The sequence below is a fragment of the Stigmatopora nigra genome, chromosome 2 (genome assembly GCF_051989575.1).
Source record: "Stigmatopora nigra isolate UIUO_SnigA chromosome 2, RoL_Snig_1.1, whole genome shotgun sequence".
Taxonomy (NCBI): Eukaryota; Metazoa; Chordata; class Actinopteri; order Syngnathiformes; family Syngnathidae; genus Stigmatopora; species Stigmatopora nigra.
In genome coordinates, this window is record NC_135509.1 from 12,320,833 (window position 1) to 12,342,146 (window position 21,314).

The 21,314-nt window shown below is 39.4% G+C and overlaps 2 protein-coding genes across 2 annotated transcripts in view; one reads left to right on the forward strand and one right to left on the reverse strand.

The window, feature by feature from the left end:
* reln (reelin) overlaps window positions 1–12,666 on the reverse strand; it is a 76,439-nt gene extending 63,773 nt beyond the window's left edge. Inside the window, exons 1-2 of the mRNA XM_077712000.1 lie at window positions 12,591–12,666; window positions 9,845–9,970 (exon numbers count right to left, since the gene is read on the reverse strand). The gene's annotated coding sequence lies outside the window, so the exon portion shown is untranslated. The remainder of the gene's footprint in view (window positions 1–9,844; window positions 9,971–12,590) is intronic.
* Window positions 12,667–12,735: 69 nt separating this feature from the next.
* Window positions 12,736–21,200, forward strand: LOC144193243 (LHFPL tetraspan subfamily member 3 protein-like). Its single transcript, XM_077712002.1, has 4 exons — window positions 12,736–13,615; window positions 19,042–19,278; window positions 19,505–19,535; window positions 20,335–21,200. The coding sequence occupies exons 1-3, from the start codon at window positions 13,171–13,173 to the stop codon at window positions 19,519–19,521; spliced, it is 699 nt and encodes a 232-aa protein (XP_077568128.1). The 5' UTR covers window positions 12,736–13,170; the 3' UTR covers window positions 19,522–19,535; window positions 20,335–21,200.
* Window positions 21,201–21,314: the final 114 nt, after the last annotated feature.

A 21,314-nucleotide genomic window follows, 5' to 3' on the forward strand; every position in this document is an offset into this window, starting at 1 on the left:
CAAGGCCGCATTGTCACACAGGCAAACCAAGAGCCATATGGTTTTACCTAGTTGAGTATTCACATAGAGACAATTAGGGACCACAAAGAATGTAAGAGCCACCAAGTGTGAAACTCATTGGTGAAATTAAATCCAATTTGTTACATATTTTTTGTTTATAATTCTGCAAAAAAAAAAAAAATAATAATCAATGGAAGGGTTCTCTTCATATGCATCTATAAGAAATAATAGCAAAGAGGTTCATACACTTATAACCTCATAAATGCAATATTGATTTATATTGTGGTCAATGCATCCATGAATATCTGTCACGACTACTATTTTTGTCTGCTTTTAGGCTTTTTCGCTCTCCACAGTACAAAAATATGCACAGTGACAGAATGCAATGGTAAAATGACACACTGCTACAATGCACATACAAGAGAACCAAAATCCAAACAAAATCATCTCAAGATATAAAAGAAGAAATGCAAATGAGGACATATTTGCACAAACACATTAACAATTGAATCTAAACATAGTGAAGGGGAAAAAGGGGGAGTTCAGTCCAGAGAACATACAAAACAAAACAAAAAGCAAGCCCACGCCCTCAAGCTGGAAGCCCGACTAAATGTATAAATAAATGAAAATCTCATTTTGAACCTGTGGCTAAAACCCCCAACCCCCTTCACTCTGATGGATCCATGTTTCATTTTGGAGAAGCACAAAGAATGCTTGCCATCTCTTCATCTTCTTCCTTCCTACTGAACCTATTTCTCCAGAGATTGGGATTTATAGTATTCCCAAAGGCACCCTACTTCAACCTGGCACATGACAATAAGCATCCAGTAGGAACATGGATTCATACAGAGTCCATAATTTCCAAGGAACAGTCTGCAGGTGTCACACTTGATCCAGCCCATTGCATAATTTGGTACGACCAGCACGTAAATGTTGGGATGAATTTCCCAAGAAAATCTATAACTGTATAATGGAGCCCACAATAAGGTTTTTGACACCCCTAGATTACGGTAAAGTGTGCTAATACTATATTTTATTTACTACCAACCCATCCACAAACTCCATTTTTTTATTTTGATTCATTTATGATGCACAATTCATTGAACATTAAGGGGTGTCATGGGGTAGACAAGAAGAACATTGAAATTTTTGGCATGAAAAGCCACACTGACGGATGCGCATTACGTTTTTTGTCAGATGTTCCATAAACGCAACAGAAAGTGAAATGCACCCAAGTAGGGAATGGCAACAGTAACAGATGACAAATAGATGTTACAAATGATAATGTCCATTCTTTTTAGGGGCAGCAAAAAGATGGAGGTTAGACTTTACCCTTAATCATATGGGTCAGCACACAAGGCACTGACTTGTGTTCTGACCTGGTATATGGCAACCCCTCAAACAAATGCACCGACACACACAGAGCAAGCGCTTTGGTTTGAATAATGGATCAATGGACAAAGAAGCCTGGCTGAATTTGTGAAAAATGAAAGTGCAAATATTAGGGGAATTACCAAATCTGCTTGTTTAATTTCAAACTCAGCTTGTTAGCCAACATGGCGCAAAGGATGAATACTGAAAGCAGACGTTCAAGTGCCTCTTTTAGCCCATTTTCTGCCATTGACGGTAATTGATGTCCAATCCATTTAGCCTGGGATTATAGTAGTGATCACTCACTGCATAATAGTAAAACCTGACTTCAACTTGAGGTCAAAGAGCACAATACAGAGCAATACAAGCAGTTTTAAATGAGGCCTGCCATTCAGTTGCCCTCATGCTCCCATCCTTTTTCTCTTTCAGTCTTTGCCATCCCTTCATTCACACCCTCTTCCTCGGCCGTCATTTTTCAATTCATCATCTCTAAATAGCCATTGACTAGGCTCCTCCAGCTTGAGCGCATTGTCCATCTCCATCACCAATGTGTCCGCCAATCACATGCTCTTCTACTACGTTCCCAAGCTCAGAGCAAATGAGCAAGAAAATTCTTGTCTGTATGAACGAGGTTTTTTATTTTTAAAGAAAGACTCCTCTTTTGCAAGTGGCCATCTTATGTCCTCTAATCGTGGCTATTTAAAGGCAGGGGAGCTCATACATACAGTTTTTTCTTCTCTATTACCCCCTAGACTCTCATACAAATAAATGTGGCTCCACAGGAAGAGCTCTCACTCCCAATTCTATTTGCTTCCAAAACTGCATGTCATAAATTTCATTTTGAGCTACAAAGCCCAAATGGGAACTCTTTGATACTGGTTAACTTGCGCCAGTTCACGACATGACCCTTTTAAAGCATTTACATCTGCGTTGGCATCGGCTTAACGGTTGAGAGCTCTTTGCGACAAAACAAAAGCCTAAAAAAAAAGAGGATTTGGACAATTTAGAAATCAACCATCTGGTTAACAACAACCAAAATATTTGACGATTGGTTTGGTACTCAATTCATTGTTAATTAGTCAATCAATCGTGTCTGGCGCCATAAAGAGAAAGCAGAAAATAAGTCAAATATTCTGTTGACATAATGACCATCTATCTGAATAACCACGGTGATGAAGTATAGCGCAATCTACATCAGGCAAATTATGAGCATAGTTTTTTTAAGAAATGCAATAAATACTAAAAGTCACATAGCTTGGATCAGTCACAGGAACGTATCCTGAATTCAGAAACCACAAAGCCCACATAGCAAAACCATGCCTCATTAATCCATCAAGGCAACAAGCATCACCCCCTCTTCGCTCCTCCTCTAAAATGCATTTGCTACTTGTTTCACTCGAGTGCCTCGCATTTACAGATGCCCTACTCACCATCTGATTAGAGGAGACCTTCATATACAGGAAGCATTAAGAAGAGAAATGACAAGGATGAGAACTTTCTGATGACTTTAGCTCTCCTGGCATCATTCGACAAATAGCAAAGAAACTCATCAACGCTCTTGGCAACAATATTATAATTATGAGTAGTGGAATGGAGATTTTTTATAGCCAAACATGGGCCTGAGTGCAATTTGTGTTTGTGACGGCATAAGCAAGAGAAGTACACTCTGTTGAATTGGCAGAAGCTTCACACAGATGTGGGATCAAGGTCACCTCAGCGGATCATCACATTGTGTAAATGATGTTCAATTAGCCAAGATGTTAATGGCTGCCAGCTAACGAGCGGGACTTACAATTGCCGCTCAGTGATGGCGTATGCAAAACAAAACCTTTGTATAGCCTACAGCGCTCAAACATCGATTTCAGTCCGTGTTTTAGCCATTTTGATGAAAACAAAATCTGTACATACAGTGAATTTCTGTTTAAGTTTAATTAGTTCTTTCATCCAGGATTCCACTCAGAATACATATTTCAAATTTTTTTTTTCAATGAACTCATTGAAAATTCTAACCTCCCAATGAATCTTTGCAGAGGATAAATAATGGATGTCTATGAGTATTAATTTTTAGTTTGTCTGCAGCACAGTTGGTGTTCTGATATCTGATGATAAAATGTGTAAAGACACCAAATGGCAGCTACAGTACAGTGCCTTGGAAAAAGTGTTCATTCTCACTCTTAACATACATTTTTGCCAAATTTCAGCTTCAAACCTTATTCTGTTTTTTTTTTTTTTTTGAGATTGGACATGATTAACCAAAATATAATTGACACAAAAAGTAAAAGCTCAAACCCACTTTGATACTGTTGCTACTCCATTAATCTTGGGCTTGTTAGGCCCCGGTTTAAGCTTAAGAGAACACGCATGTCTGTTTATTATGTATATCCATATATATGCATTCATTTTCCACGCCGCTTATTCTCAAGGGTGAGCCAATCGCAGGGCGCAAGAAGACGGACAACCATTCACGCTCACACTCATACCTACAGGCAATTGGAAGTGTTCAGCCTACCCTCCATGTTTTTGGTAAGTGGGAGGAAAACTGATTACCTGGAGAAAACCCACGCAAGCCCAATGAAAACATGCAAACTCCACACAATGAGGACCGAGGCGCGAACCACACATATAGAGAACTTCTTTCGAATGAGATTAGATTTCTTTCAATGGGGAAACCTCCCATGTTATAATGTATCAATTTTAAACATGAATGTCAATTGGGTATCTATCTCCTGATCAGCAGATGACACATTATGGTCCCGCACACACATTCACCAGCAGGCCTGCATTTTCACCCCCACCTCCCTTCTGCTCACCACCATTTTCCGCCAAGCTATTTAACAAGCTTTCATGCTGTCTCATTACATGAAAGATCATGATACACCGCTACAAACGCTTATCCTCACAAGGGTCGCGAGGGTGCTGTAAACCATTCCGGTTAACTATGGGTAGGACAAGCTGACTTGGCTGCCAGCCAGTCGCAGAACACATTAAGATAAATAACCTTTCACATTCACCATCACGCCTATGGAGAATTTATAATGTTTAATCAGCCCAACCCTATATGTTTTTGGCATGTAGGAGGAAGCCTGAGTACCCAGAGAAAACCTACACAGGCAAAGGGAGAATAAAAAAATAAACATGTATTTTTTTTATGATAAAACATTAAATTTGCAGTAAAATACCAAATCAACAAAAAACTATCACGAAAAGAAAAAAACAGGACATTTGACATTCCAGTTACAAATAGATTGCAGTACAAAGTCATTTTGATTAAAAAAAATTGCCTTGATTTAAAAAATCTACTATAGATAGCATGACATTTCTGCCTACTGAACCACTTTCTCGTGTATTATAGTGTTTCCCTTTTTTTTTTTAACTTTTATATTCCGGCATTCACACTAAGACACATTTTGGTCGTCGTTTACCAAATGGTTGATTTAAAATCGTCCATTTTAGGGTTAATTGAAGGGGGGGGATCTTATTCTCCTCCATTTTCCGTCTAGCCTGACTAGAAAGTGAAATTTGCTTACATCTTACGCGAGGGGAAAAACAGAAAGCACACACAAAGGAAAGAACCACAGACAGTCATAGAGTAGCGCTTGTTCCCTTCAAATGATGTGTAACTAGTTTTGAACACAACATACTTTTCTGTGCCTCCGAATGTAGGTCCCCCCCCCCTATGTGCGCCCTTCCCAGTTGTGTCTCTGTGGCTTATTGGGGCCAAAGCTGGGCTGCTGTTTGCTGGCCGAGCTCCGGCCTCCCGCGGTCTAACTGCCCACAGTAATGCTGGCAGATTACTGATGCCAAATTTTTGCAAGTGGATCCTGACAAGGACACAAATGTTTTCCAAGTCGTCCCTTGGGGTCCGAGCCACACGCCATGGATGAAGAGGCAGAATAAATCATGCCAGTATGACTGGGAGTGTGTGGAGCCAGAATGCCTGAAGGAACAACAGAGTGGCTTGTGAGCTTCTTTCATAAGAACAGACTTGCCAAGCTCATGGCTGGGGGAGCTGAGCCCTTCCAAGCTCAGGCTGTTGTGAGAGTAACACTGAATTATGTATCCCCTACTCCTTCTTTTTTTACCTCCATTGCCATTCACTGACAGATGAGAACAGCGAGATCAAGTTTCACAGGAGGTCAGGATTGATAGACACTGCGAGGCGTGTCCCTTCTCTTGTTTTCTGCACCATTTCACAGAATTGGAGGGTGGGGGGTGCCTCTCGCTAGGGCCTCCCCTCCGATGAAGGCCGGGTGAGGAACATCCTCCCGCTCCCGGCGAAGACATGTACTCAATGACACATTAATGACACGTTTGGGCCTGTGAAACCAGCCGGGGGATAAGGGGCTTCTAAAAGGTCTTCCGCATCGATTCTCAAAAGAGGAGGACCATCTTCCACTACGCATCCAATGAGGAATGAGGTCAGGAGGTTGTGCTTTGGGGATAAAATCGATTCCTTGTGCAAAATTCATTGGAGGATTGTTTTAAGATGGAAGACCTTCACCTTTGTCAGATAGCATTATGAATTGTGGTTTATTCCCCTCCTGTTTTTATGGATGGTTGATCTTTCTCTCATTAGATGCTCATGCACTGTTCCTCCTCCTCCTCCTCCTCCTCATTTGAACCTCTTGCTCCGTGTTCTCTTGACACTTCATTGACAGGCTGTTGCTTCTATTTCTGTCTTTTGCCTGGGGCTATCCATTCTGCATATTGTACACGAAACCCACATTTGCAGCACCTGCTTGCTTTACACGTGCACTGTAAAATAGGATTTTTTTTTATACACAAACCCTACCTTCATCATTTCAAGGCTTTATCGATGTTGAAGGTTTTTTTTTTACTTTGTAAAGAATTTGTGCTTAAAAATGCCTTGGAATAAAATTTACGAGTGACTTGAATCCAAGCTGTTGTTCTCAAAAATTACTATTAGGAAATATAGTAAGTGATATTAGACCAACCGTAACTGGAAATTTCATCAATATCCTTCAAATGTTTCAGCCAATTACAAGAACATCGCCTAGGGCTAAATCACAGAGAAGTGACTGTATTACATGAAGACTAGTGCTTTTACAACTAACCAAAGTCAGTGTGACACTAACATTGCTTTGCTGGGATACTGGAATCATTTCAGATTAGAGGAAAAACGTTAAACCTTATTCATCATTATTAAAACCATTTCCTATCAAAGCTAGTAATGCCATTTTATCAATCAGGTCATTTATTTTGACCATACGTTGATTTACAAACAGGACATACGACATCACGCAAGAATTATTTAGAATATTCTACTGACATTAATATGGTTGTGGTCCCGAGCTGAGACAAACCATTGCTTATTTCCAGACAAAAACAAGTAAATGAGTGCAAAAATATAAATGGTATGCTGCAGGCCCGTGGCGTGAATATATAGCGTGACCTCCTCTGAATATTGATCCATTTCTGTTTCTTCCCCCGCCTGCAGCTCAAATATATGTATGGCTCAAACACAGAGGGTGTTGATAGCTGAAGCGGTTTACATTCCAATTTTTTTCATATATTGCTATGCAGTCATGAGAATTATATATTTTTTTGTAATTTTCTCTTTTCTGCCTACATTTCAAACGGTCACTGTACATTTACTTCATTCTTGTACTTATAAATCATAGGTAATGTTAGTCATTGATATTATGTCATTAAATGTTTCACAGTGCAGTCCGATCTTAAGTAGTTCATTAAAAATGATATTAGTATTTGTGAACAATATCTTGGTCTAGCCCAGAGGTCGGGAACCTTTTTGACAAAGAGAGCTACAAACAATTCATATTTTCCAATTGTATTCCTTGTGAGCCACACTACGAATTAAAAAGTCAAAATACATACATGTAAACGAGTCTTTTCCTTTTTTTTGTAATTTCACCACTTTTAAAGTGGAAAAAATAATATTTTTTTAAAAGAGTCTTATGCTGTTGCCAATCAATGAGGATGCATTCCAGAAGTCTACAGCAAAAAAAAATGACGATTAAAGCAGTTCTAGATGTAATATCTCACTTCTGTCACCAGCAGTTTCCATATTTTAGCTCACAGGTTAGCAAAGAGCCAGATGCACTCATCAAAAGAGCCACATGTGGCTCCCGAGCCATAGGTTCCCTACCCCTGGCCTAGCCAGTGTTTTGAAGTGCATGCTCTTTGGAAAATCTAAGTAGTGGGGGTGGGTCACTCAAGGGGAATATGCAGCAGTCTTTAAAGCTAAGATTACTTGAGGGTGCCTTTTTTTGTGGGCTTTACTCATTCCATGAGAATTTTTAAGCTGTAATACTACTATATTCACTATATGGTGTCTCACCTGTAACATTTACAATTTCCTAAATTATGGCCCAATGTGACCTTGGACTGTCTTTTGAACATCCCATTGCTCCTTCCCAACAGGCCCATTTCTTTCCCTTTTACGAAATGTTCACTATTTCAGATTGTTGAAAATGACTCATGGTACATTTTTCATGGGTGCTATTAAAAATTCAAAAGATTTGTTCCCCCCTTCTATATTCTGAAACTAGAAAAAAAGAAAAAAACAAGTATCAATAATGAATGAGAGATTTGCTCGGAAAAGACAGTCCCAGAGCAACGAATGAAAAAAAGGTGACATGTATGAAAGACAAAGTTAGTGATTAGTCACTCACTGCAAGTATAGTGGCATTTTTAAGAGCATAATTGTGGTCAACAAGGTGTGAAGCGTTTCCACGAATTGCCTGTGCACTCAGCAGGCTGCTCAATTAACAAACATAACATCACAAAGCCAAACATTGAATAAACACACAATACTTGAATCCTAATTTCAGATCAGATGAAAAATACTAAACCTGCTTAAGTTCTGCTTTTTCCACTTTCCCTACGGTTCAATGGTTCCATCAGATTTACCTTCAAGCTCTTACATTAACATTGTTTACAAACACTTGTGGTTACTGAAAACGTATTAATGGGGGTTTACATAGGTAAATGCTTGCTGAATTAGTTTCATTTCAGATCAATCTCATGAAAAGTGAAGGAAAAAAGCCTTCTGTTTTGGTTCCACCTAGTGGATGATCAAGAGACACGATAAAACGACCTCAAACCATAGCTTTGTTGCCAATAACTCTAAATTCTTGACAGTAGACCATTCACCCAGAAATTTCCCTTATATTAAATGAAATATTTAGCAAGTATTTTATGTCTAGTAGAATAAACGAGTAACCTTGTCACAAATGGGTGAAATTAGTCACACAAATCCATAAATTCCAGGTTTGTAGAAGTCCAAATAAGGTCAAGGATAATTCAAAAGGAATCCAAATGTATCGTAAGACTCTGTTGTGATACTCATCACAGCATCAGTAAGCAAACACAACACAATTACAAAACTTGCCTAACAATGAGATGAAAAGTATGTGTCAGAATGGTGATGGTGCCTGCAAGGGCACAGTTGGAGTCAGCGGTGAAACAAACAAAACGGAATGCCAAATGGAGAACAAAAAGTCTGGAAACTTCCTCGTAATCTAAATACACCCTTTCAGACACTCCGGATGTGAGGGGACGCTCAGCGGGTACATTTTCTCTCAACAAAATACAATTTTTGATGCAGATGGAAAAGGGGAAAGGGGTCATTATACACAGAGAAAGGCTTCTTTGTTCAGCAAAATTACTGTTGCAACCGTTTTCCATTCATTTCCATTGAAAAGCATGAATAACACATCAGGGCTGCAACTTAGCATTAATTCTTGATTGTTAAAATGTTGGTAATGGACTGCTTGAGAAAAATGCCAGCTTACTTACACGGGGGGCACTTGTAGTAGTTTACTTAGTGTTTGAAAAGTAATTTGATCAAACAGACTCACAACTTGCCAGGCCGGTGTCAACATGTCATGGGTTTTGACCCAAAAGCCATGAGAAGAAAAACATCACGTGGCCACACAAATGAGGTAAAACAGCAACTATTCTGAAATAATCCTTTTTGTTTGAAACCATTGTCAGTCATATTTATCAAGTATAGTATATATCGTGGCAAACTTAAACAAGTTGGTGTGCTACAGAATGAAAATTATTATAAGTAAATAAACAAACAACAGCAAACCATGCTTATCTCAACACATGCAGCTTTTCTCTCATTGGCATTTACTCATACACACACACACACACACACACACACAAATGTCTTCATCTGTCTCTCTTTCATTCCCAAATTCCTGAAGGCAAATCTCTTTCATCCACTACCAACTATTCTTTCCTCTTTAACTCTTAGCCACTGTTCCCTGCTCAGACCCAGAGTATCTAAAATCTCCCTTCTGACAAACACTCAACTGTTGTGCTTTGCAGAGTTTTCAAGTTAGCATTTCTAAAAATAAAATAATAATATCAGATGCAATAAAAAGTCATTTGATACATATGTATCCGTTACTATTCAGTGGTTCACATTATATCATTGACAACTTAGTAGATGCACATGTAGATGACTGGTAATGCCACAAACCTCTTATGTGCTGAGTCTTTGTTTGACATGGTGATTGCTTCTTTCACTCACAGTTGGCTGGCGACCAATCCAGGGCATCACACGCCTCTTGCCCCAAACCAGCGCTGATGAATCTCTCCAGCAACTCTAGTGAAGATGATCAGTTCAGAACATTACTATATTGCTTCATTGACTCATGCATGACATGTATATATACCCAAAACATTGGCTCAGTTCATGAGTGGATGTCAAAGCCCAAAAAGACACATTAATCAATCAAATAATAATCACAATCTTTTACTGTTGTTAACCATCCCAATCCTGGATTTTTTTTGTTTAACAAATAGTAGACATTTTTCTAATTACTATCTTACACTGACCCCTGCTGATCAGCTACAGTACTACCACAGCTGTCAGCATACTATTTTGGAGCACATTTTGTCATTTTAAATATGTATGATATGGACCAGCCTTCTTAAAGAGTTGTCAGTAGCAGGCAACCATTTAGTGGTCCACGAGATGATATGTAATAAATCACATTTTGTCATAACAGCCATGTCAGAGAGTATTTAGATTTAGGTGGTCCATGGGGGTTTCTTTACTGGCTTAGGTTCTTTGTGGTTTTCAATTTAATTAAATAAAAAATGAGAACATTTAAAATTAAGCACAATACCCATGCAGTTTAATTCTCCAGACACACAAATAAGAGTAGCCATTTCAGTTCGTGGCCAGGGAGACACAACAACAACAACAAGAATATCAAAAAACATGACGAACAAGACAAATAGGAATAACAACAACAATGCGAGTGAGATTTAGAGCCCACCCTGTGGGCAATCTAAAAATAAATTGAGAAACACTCATTATCTCTTATTAGCTGATTAAACAGAAAAGGGCACTCTCTGAGAATTGGCAGACCAAACTGACTGGCTCCAAATAAACAAAACAGGAAGCAGAAAACAGGCTTAAACATTTGCTTGGAGGCTTTTCATTTGCAAGGTAAAACATGTATCTTTTCCATCATTTAGACATGAAAGGGGCATAAAATGTGGTGTTAATCACATTAATGAAGGCTTTTCTACAACACAAATTAATGGAATTAGTAACACCATGTGAAAACTGTTTTTAAGTGTGCTACAACTGCTGATTCAGGTTTAATGGAAATACCAGGTACATTAACAGTGTAGTAGTTGTATGTTTAGCTCATCTGCTTCATCATTTTAAGATCTTTGGACTTCCTATATGGAATTGCTTGTTACCTGCAATGTTTTTTTCCCAGGTACTCTTGCTTCTTCCCCCAAACTCAAAACATGCTGCACTAATGCTCTAAATCAATGGCAACGCCCCAGTGGGTGCAGAATTGAATTCCAATCAAACAAAACAGTGCCTTTTCACCAATCTGGTGTCTGGAGAATGTAATCAGTTGCAATTGGGTGCTGCTTGTATCAGACAAAAGCTGGTTAATTAGTAAATTGTTTGCGCTGGGTCGGTTGGAACAAAAACCAGGACAATAGAGTTGCCTTTGTGGACTAGGTGGAGACTAAAAAACATTCACACTCATAACTTGGGGCAATTTGGAGGCTTCAACCAGCTGTAGGAGGAAACTAGAGTACCTGGAGAAAACCCATATAAGCCCAGGGAGAACTTTGACCTCAACACAGTGAGGTCCCATCTGGGATTTAACCCTCGACCCCAGAACTGAATAGATGATTGATCAAAGAATCCATAAATCTTGCATGGGTGTTTTGTGCATTGTTATTGTTTTCAGAATTCAGTACACGTACTGAAGGACTGTTCCAGTTTTCCACAGGTCTAAAGATTCTGGGTTTGAATTTCTTCGAACATTCAGAAAAGATACTTGTTTGGTTTGTCAAAAATTATAAATGGTCCGATTTATTGAATGAAATGTGGCTTATCTTTTACATGCTGATAACTAGGTTATGTGAGTTTTGGCTGTGTTTTTGCATAAAATCATGAACTAACCTCCACACATAGTGACCTAAATGGAAAGTATAGATATGAAAATGGTCTGGATTATAGTTGCCCATCACTATATTCATTAGTTTGATTGTTAATGTGCAGTGGTGCATTCATGCTTATTCAATTGTCGGGATCATTCTTTTAGAGCAGATAGCTATTCATTCCCTTTAATAAGATTCTTTGAAATAAACGTGGGAAGTTTCACAAGAAAAGTCTCCCAATTTATCTGTGCTTGAACTCTCTCTGTAAATCCGAAAGTTAATCTGTGAGAGGCAAGCATTAAGCAGACAGCCCATGAAGGGGCAAAATTGGGACAATGCATCTGACTCGGGGCCTTTGGTACACGTTAGTACTCATTGCATGAAAGCTGTAAGCTTCTGTTCCATTGTGTAAAATGATGACAAATGTTATTTTTTAACCTAACTGTCATATCCGAGCGTTTGTGATTGCATGTTGAGATGCAGTGATGCATGGTAGAATGCTTAGAAAAATAAGATTGAGAAAAGTTAGAAGTGTAGGGGAGAGGGTCAACTGGACATTCATGTGTCCGAGCCATTGACATCAGTAGACGTCTAATTCCCTTGTGTAGAAATGATAGTATTGTAGGATCTTTGGTTGATCTCTGATGACATCCAGCGTTAAAGAACAGGCATTGCAAACATTAAAATTCCAAACCTAAATGAAGACATGTTGTGTAATACTAAGAAAGGGAATCAGTGGTTGATCCACATCACTGAGATGGAGAAACTGCTCTAATAACAATAAGATAATATGATCAAATACAAACCAATCAACGTCGATTTCAACCCGTTCCTCTTTTGGATTCTATTCTTGAGTGTCTCTCGAAAAGACATGGCGGACGATCGTCAATCGATGAAACCTGTGTGCGCGCACGCTCGTGCACAGAAAGCCAACTGAGCCCGCCCACCCGTTCAAGCCCCGCCCTCTCCATCTGAGCAGTGAAGCTGTCATCAAAGCGGAGAAGAAAATCTGCTGGAAGAGCGGACCGGACCGGACCTCGCAAGCATCGTCATTGCATCTCTGACTGCAAATCGTCATCATTGACTGTTTACCAGGCTTTAAGACAGAAATTCGTTCGCCTATCCGTCTGCACTGCAACGGGTAGGTCATCGCTCGAGCTCCAAGGACAACAGGAGATGCGCCCCGAGAAGGAGCGAATGCACACGCCAAGCCCACCTTAGTGTGATCGCGGCTCGACAGGGACCAAGCGGCCGTTTCGGCGATGCCACGTCACGAGACGAACGCTCCAGACAGATGCTGCCGTGCTTCTCTTGCACGGCCATAGATTGGGCGCTTTTCTTCCCCTCACTCCTCTTCAGGAGACAAGCAGCGTCAGCGCCTCTTCCATGTTTTTGGTGCATACCATGATACCTGCCAGCGCCGCATCCATGTTACCGTCTGCAGAAGCTGCCAAACTGTACCAGACCAATTATGTCCGAAACTCCCGCGTCATCGGACTGCTGTGGGCCATCTTCACCATTCTGTTTGGCATCGTCAACGTGACCATCTTCTCCCAACCCTATTGGATCGGCGATGGTATGGACACGCCGCAGGCCGGCTACTTCGGCCTCTTCCACTACTGCATCGGGGACGGGATCTCCAGAGAGCTGGCCTGCCAGGGGACCTTCACTGAGTTTGCCGCCATCCCGTCCAGGGCTTTCAAGGCCGCCTCCTTCTTCATCGGCATGTCCATGATGCTGGTGGTCTCCTGCATCGGTTGCTTCTCGCTCTTCTTCCTGCTCAGCACCTCCACCGTGTACAAGATCTGTGGCTGGATGCAGGCTGCCGCAGGTAAGGCCATGCACATCATTTCTAACTCCTCTGCACCTCTGACATGGTACCAAATGGATCATTCTTGAGTGTCAATCCAACAATGTATTATTTCATATTTCATCTTCAAAACCAAATGCAAAAATGGGGGCAAAATAGCTTTGTTGGTGCCCTTCCTGTGCTGTTTCCAAGCTTTTCCTGATATTCCAAATGTATTTAGAATTAGCAAAGTAATTGCAAATGTTCCTATTTTTGTATAATAACAGTAACTTTTTTCTGGTCAGTGTCTCAACATGTGGGTGTATGAAACTGAGCAATCTTTGGGTTTTTTGTTTGTTTGTTTTTTAACAATAATCATTTTTTATCATTGTTTTTAGCAATAACCATTTTTTTTAACAATAGTCAATGTCTAGAATGGGTCTGCTTGCAAAAGGACACGTTTGGACATCAGTAAAAGTCTCTGAGGTGGAAGTTTATATACACACACTTTCATATGTATTAGTAAAGATTAGTTTTACACTTTATAATTCAAGAATGCAGAAATAACATTTGTTTAGCATATTATCTGAAGTCAGAGGGTCTCCTGGGAGTGCCACTAGGTGTGAATGGCCGTAGCCAACTATCCCACTTCAAATGATTTGGACATCTCTTGATGTCAATGGCAATGAATGATAGAGCATTTCTAAATTAATGTTTACGCTGTGGCAATTTCATTTCCCTCACAAGAGGTGAAAAAAAGTATTATTTACAAATTAATATTGTAATATCATTTCAAACTGTCATCAAAATCACTCAATACGCGTGAACATCCATTTTATTTGTAGTTATTGTATTTAAAATGGACACTGGTTTCATCTGGTCATCCTCCAATATTCCAAAAACATGAACCGAGTTCATTGGAAACTAGATTTTCCATGGTTCTGAAAATGTGAATGGTTGCCTGGCAACCAGCACAAAATTTCCTGGGATGGCTCACCAGTGAACAAAGTGGAAAAATCAATGCAGAAAATGAATATAAGAAAAACCAAACAGTTTTTCTAACATTTTTTTTTAAACTTAAACTTAACGTGCAATATTTTAGTAGTAGAACTTGTTTTAGTGTTAACGTACAGTAAGTGTAGAATTTAAGCATACTGATCATTATTTCTACTTTTGTCATTATTTTTGGAGTTTAAATTTTCACAACTAGCAAAAATGTAGATTAATTTAAACATTTAAAAAAAGAACAGCCTATACTTGTGCAATCATATTATGTGGAGCAGGTTGAGCACCATGTGATGTGAATTAATGCATTAAAGCCGTTTTAATGAGCAGGCTACTGCTGCAACGAAGAGATGAAAGAGAAAGCAGAGACCAGAGTCTGACCATGACAAGCTGCTGATCTCTAATGAGCAAGCCTGACGGCTTTGCACTATCGAGCAGCATGATTCTGAGCTTGCAATTAACCTTCCCATTCTGAGGATGACTATTTCAAGGAACTAGTTGATTTTGAATTGATGATATTGGATCATCGTGGTACAGTGCTATTGATTGCAAATTGTCCATTTGAACTGGAAGAGGCAGAAGAATACATGTTGTAGAGCGATTGGTTTACAATCAGTGGTACTGCTGCACTTTCACACGAAAGAAGATGACGTTGTTTGTTGTTTTTTTTTTAATCTACTGGGGCAGATTTATGTAATACACAAACTGTCTGTTACCATTATACTGTGATGCAATGGAGCACTTCACTCTTCACATGCTGCTAGTTGAATCTGCCATAAGGAATTGAGAGAATGAACCCTTAAACCACTTGGAGGTAAAACTAGCACCAACTTAAATATTTTTGCATATTTAGGCCTTTTACTTTTCTTCAAATGTTACACAATCATATGGTTTAGAGGGAAATACTGCTGCAGTGCAAGTCATCAGCATGTAGAAGATGCGTTTAAAAAAAAACACGTAGTATCTGTGGACTGCAGCCAGTTCAGCAGGATTAAATAGAAAAACAAGTGTAAGGGAGATTTTGGGGCAAGAGGAAAATAAATTCCCTGCAAAGTTGATTGCTCGTCCTAAAATGGGTTTTCTTGACAAGAACATTCTTTGTGAATCTGAATAATTTCTAGCCTTCCCCAATGTATACTTTTACGAATCTGAATGATAGCCGCAGTAATTTATTAATAGCAAAGAGCAAGTTTATTTACTCACTGACTCAAGTGTAATTAACGTGCATGAGTTGTGGTCTGTGCTTTTCATCTCTACATCATTTTGGTTAAAAACTGATGAAATATTTGTATATAGTATTATAAATTGTTTGCTAGAGCTAGTTGCTATAAACAAGGTATCATTTCATTACTGGGTCCTTTTAAATTCTGTGTTTGTTTTGCATCTATTGGTGAATTGCTAGAAATATTAGTATTTATAGATCATTTTAACCATGTTTTTGATCTCCATCACCCTTGCTATTGCTAACACACAGTGGAGGTCGGCAATCTCCTTCTGGACCTGTTATGTAAGCTTTGGCTCTCTTCATCTCTGAGCTAGATGTGTACTTGTGCCTCACCCCTTGCTCTCCCTCCGTCACCCCTGGAGCCTACGAGTGCTCATTTTAGACAAATTCAGTAAGGTCATCTGGGTAGAAAATTAATTGCCAAATCAATTGCTGTTTTCTGGAGGGCGGCATGTAGGCAATGTATGATACACAACATGACTCATTCATTGATTAAATAACTTGCTTATTTAACAATTGTTTGTGTGTCGGTGACGATGACTCAATCACTCAATCATTCAGTCGAAGCATTTATTTTTCCTATCCTCATCATTTGAAAAAAAAATTCTAAACAAACGCAGGTCAGCTCGGGGTTTCACTGGAGTATAAGTCGCATTTTTCGGTGGGCAATGTTTAACTGATCAGATACCATGAACAGTAATAATAAAATGAAGAAAACAGGCTAAATATGCATGCATCTATTGACAGGTTATCAGTGATCAGAGAGAAAAACATATTTAAAACATTAGTCAATGTGAAAACTCTGAAAAACGATTAAACTATGGAAAGAAGTCTGGAAAATATGGCATTGTAAAATGTCAAATGAGCATTTGTCAGTTTCAAAAACAGCTTGCCAGATTTTCACCAAATCCAATCGTGAAACTGAACCACTTTGCTTAGAAATTATGTTCCGAGTTCAGAAGTCAACAGGATTTTTTCATGTTATCGATTGGATTTGCTATTCCCTTTGTGCAAATGAGCCATGCAATCTGTCTTCCCGCGTTCAGACTCTCGTGCGGCGTCATTTGCCCTACCTACAGCTTCTTACATAAGCGGCTCTTAGCTTTACTACGATTTCTCGAGCCCGTTTTCCACTTGTCTGATCCCAGTGTTTGCAGGACAGTGGCAAAATATGGGAGGTGTGTGCATCCATAGTAATGTATAAAAGCTTAAAATAGCCCTGCTGAAAGGGTCTTGGACATTTGGTGTTCTGTGGTCTATGTATGCGGACATACAGCGAATGGAATAAGGGGGAGATGCGTGTCACTCAGTGGATATGAGCGCCATCTCTCGCCATCTAGACCGCCTCACTCCCTCGCTAATCTGTCTCTCCTCCTTTCTGTGCTTGTGTTCAACATGAGAGAAGCCAGAAGGGTACCATGAGGTCGTCATCTTCTCTTTGCTCTGACTGATTATGTTTTTTACTCCCTCAGCTACTCTTGCCACTGGGGATGAGGAAGCTAGAGAAGGATGCTTAATGGAACATTCGTGGGAAAAATACTCTCTTGGCTGCTGAAGTTTAGGGTTCAAATCGCGGCAATACCTTTGCTGCTTTTCGCTTTGTCAAATCTTTTCTTAATTCTTTTAATGCATACAAACTTTCTATAGTGCACATAAACTCCGATTGTCAGCCAGCTAAGAGCAGTTGGACAGATTTTCAAGATTTTCAAGTTTACGACTATAAGTGGTACCTGAGTATAAGCCGCACTAGCCAAAAAATGCACAATGAAAGGGGGAAAACAATCTTATTCTTACTGTAGTATGTATAAGTTGCATTTTTGGGGTGCAGATTTTGTAATTACTCAGAAACCAATACACTACATTTTTCCTGCACTGCTTTTCACTTCTTCCTTCGATGCTATCACTGCATGACAGGTTACTATTCTTCTTCCTCTGCCTCCGCTCTATCCTTTTGGGTCATGTAAAATTCATGATGGCGCTGAAGGCATGCAGTAGACACCCGAAAGAATCTGCTGCAGCGCTTGCTACTACCCGATTAAAAATAACATGAATCTGAAAGAACGCAACAATGTTTCGCTTCATTTTTTATTGGGATTAAATAAACCATGGATATTTGAGTAAAATTCCAAAGGTCATGATCATCTTGTCTCGCTACTGCTTATTTATATATGGACTTTTTATTCCTAAATGGCACCTTTGTTTAGGTTGTTATTATTGTTTTTTTGCTATGCTGACACGTTCCTAGGCAGTTAATTGTCAGCACTCCCATTTCAAATGGAAAGGATTTTGATTGCTCTAAAATGAGTCGAATACCTCTCCAATGGAAAGTAGTACTACAATAAACCTGTCAATTTACAGTTCTTAGAACAGAGTAAGACTACTGCATCACTTTGGTGCTCAGTTAAACTGGTCCACATTTCTTTCTGACTAAATTAGGGTGACACTGGCCTCAATAAATGGCAGGTAAAAATGGCAAAAGGTCATCGGCTCAATCAAACTTGCATTTCATTTAAAATGGTTAGACTTTGAAGTTGTTTGTTGAAAGTGGTTTAATGACTTGGCATTCTCGTCTGCTGGAAGAGGCTATGGTAAATAAGGTTTACTTTCTTCAATGAAAAACAATTTCAGTTTCATTGAACAGTGTTTGTGCTTTATATGCAAATGTGTGAGCAGCTACTATATGTAAAGAGCAATTTATTTCAAATAGCAAAAGCTAGAGAGGAGCCACTGTGATAAAAATTGAATATAATCATAAATCACATTTACATTTTAAAGGTGTGGTCATAATAGGAGGTAAACTGGCACCAAAGAAGCAATTTCTTTGTAAAAATCAATGATCATTTTGAAAAGCACATGCATTGGTTATTCTTTCTTACCTTAACACTCACCAATATGAGAGTGGATGCTACTCACTAAATGAAAATGTTTGATTTATTACGGAAGAACAGTTGTACATGTAAATCATATGTACATTGAGATGTGAGCATTTTTCTAAAATATATGAAACATCTGGAATGAACTCATTGGCCTTTAAACTCATTTTAACAGCAAAAAAAAGTGTTCCTAATTCTTTAACTCAATGCCTGCGTGTGAAGGCAAAATACATCCGATCCATTTAGAAGGGAAAGCTTAGACTGATCATTCACTGCGAGCCTCGCCCAGTTCAAATGGATCGGTCATTTTTGTGAATGGCAACAGATCCAGTGACTTATAATGACGTTTGGTGACATGTCCACAGGAGTGTGTCTGGTACTGGGCTGTATGATCTACCCCGACGGCTGGGACAGCGACGAAGTGCGTCGGATGTGCGGCGAGCAGACGGACAAATACAGTCTGGGAGCTTGCTCCATGCGCTGGGCCTACATCTTGGCCATCATGGGCATCCTGGATGCACTCATCCTTTCCTTCCTGGCTTTCGTCCTCGGGAACCGACAGGACGGCCTCATGACGGAGGAACTGTTAGCAGAAAGCAAAGGTGGGTGTGACGTCATAGCCTGATGTTATATTTCATCGTTATCATATTAAATTTGCAACCCCGAGCAGTTAATAAGACTATCTAGTGTTCTCTGCTGGTGCGTGCGAGCATTGCATGCAGTCAACACGAAAGATGCTTTCGGCTGCTGTGTGTTCTATTAATAGCATGACCTTGAAAGCGTGAACACACATTTTAATATGGTCTCCCTTTTGTCTTTGTTTTTCAGAGGGAGGCAATGCTTAGCAATATTTTAACGGGTAAGAAATATTTGACATGAAAATATCACCTCACAATGTCATTATTCAAAATTGTCATTTATACTGTAACCCTTTCAAGGTAACTAATGTACAATCCCCAAATATTCAATGAGATATGCATTTAAAAAAACATTTGATCAAGCTTCTCAAATATTCAACGTGAGCTTTCATCTTGCACAATAATTATCATTTAATGATTAACACTTTGTTGGGATGTTGTTTGAACCAGGTACCAGTTTAAAAATATTACATGGGGAAAACAATCTTTTTAAATTAAAAAATTGCAACTTATCAATATGTGGCCTGGCGTGTGAGGGCCTAGTGCACCAGCCTCACAGATCTGGGACCGTGGGTTCGATCCCAGCCCTCACTGTTTGGACTTTGGATGTTCTCTGTCGTGTTTTCTCCAGTTATTCTGGTTTCTACATCCCAAAATCATGCAAGGTAGGCTGATTGGGAAAAACTCTAAATTGCCCCTACGTATGAGCATTGGTGTGAATGGTTGTCCATTTCCTTGTGCCCTGCGATTGGCTGGCCACTAATTCAGGGTGTGCCCTGTCTGATGCCCATATTTGGTTGGGATAAGCTCCAGCACCCCCCACAACCTTTTTAATGATAACCAGTTCACTAAATGAATGATTGAACTTAGCAATACGCTGAATGAAGTGGCTAGAATGCAAGTCTTACAGTTATTTCCTTAAACCTGACACAATCAACTTGTTTTTTTTTTGAGATATTATTACCATGTATTGACTGTGTGATTTCAAAATGTTCCATTTTTTTGCCCTTCTATTTCCAGGCTCCACTGAGTTCGATCCTTTTCAACATCACACGAGGAGTTGAGCTAGCCTCTTCCCATCGACCTGCCAAATGCCCTCTACCATTTTTGTTCTCTCCTTTTTGCTTGCAGCCCCTGACGCCCCCTCCCAGCACTTAAACCAAACCCAAGTAACCCACGTTCGACCCAGTGAGCCTGCGGAAGGAAAAAAATACAGAAAGACCGTGGGAAGGGCGCAGACTGTTAAGCATTACATTATCCTTATGCACGACACACATCATTCAATACAACTGCATACCGCACTGTACAACCCATTTACTATACTCTATGTTAAGAATGATCTACTGTACTATGTGTTCCACTGTCAACATTTGCGTCACTATGAGCAAAATCAATGTACAGTAAATGTAAAGGCTCAACAGTGAGATAGAAAATGATTTGAAACATTTGTTGGTCTCTCTTTGTTCACATGAAATAAATAATATATGTAGATTTAAGTATGTACAGAAACTATATTAAAATGCTATACCTTGATCCTTTCCGTGCCCATCTATAGTTAGTTATCTTTGCACTTTTCTTGCTTTCTAGTATTTAACCCTGTATCTAGACTGTGAATGGGGCAGGTTGAGGTTTGTTTTTTTTGCTGTCTCTAATGTGTCTCAAGCTGTTTTGTGTTATTCTTTGGCCCCTTCATAAGCTTACTAGTGTGTCCATACAGGGTAACAGGTTGCAAAGTCATGTGGCTTATGAATAGTCAAGCGCAAATGGATTTAACGTCACCTGTCTCGTGTAAATAGATGTAGGCGAAACCCAAAAAGGGTTATCTAACAGTCATTTAAGAGATTCCTTTAAGAATATAGCAACACTAAATAAAGATTTTCACCTGATCACTCTTGTGCTTTCATTGGTATTCTGGTGATTCTATTTAACTGTGAGATGAAGAAAGATTAACATTTCACTAGTAATGACCACACCACTAAGAATTTAGTGCAGATTAAAAA

Excerpts from the sequence above, each read along its gene's own strand:
- LOC144193243 (XM_077712002.1), top strand. The coding sequence starts at position 13,171 with ATGTTTTTGGTGCATACCATGATACCTGCCAGCGCCGCATCCATGTTA. Across the intron at positions 13,616-19,041 it reads CTGGATGCAGGCTGCCGCAG|GAGTGTGTCTGGTACTGGGC; the intron begins GTAAGGCCATGC and ends ACATGTCCACAG.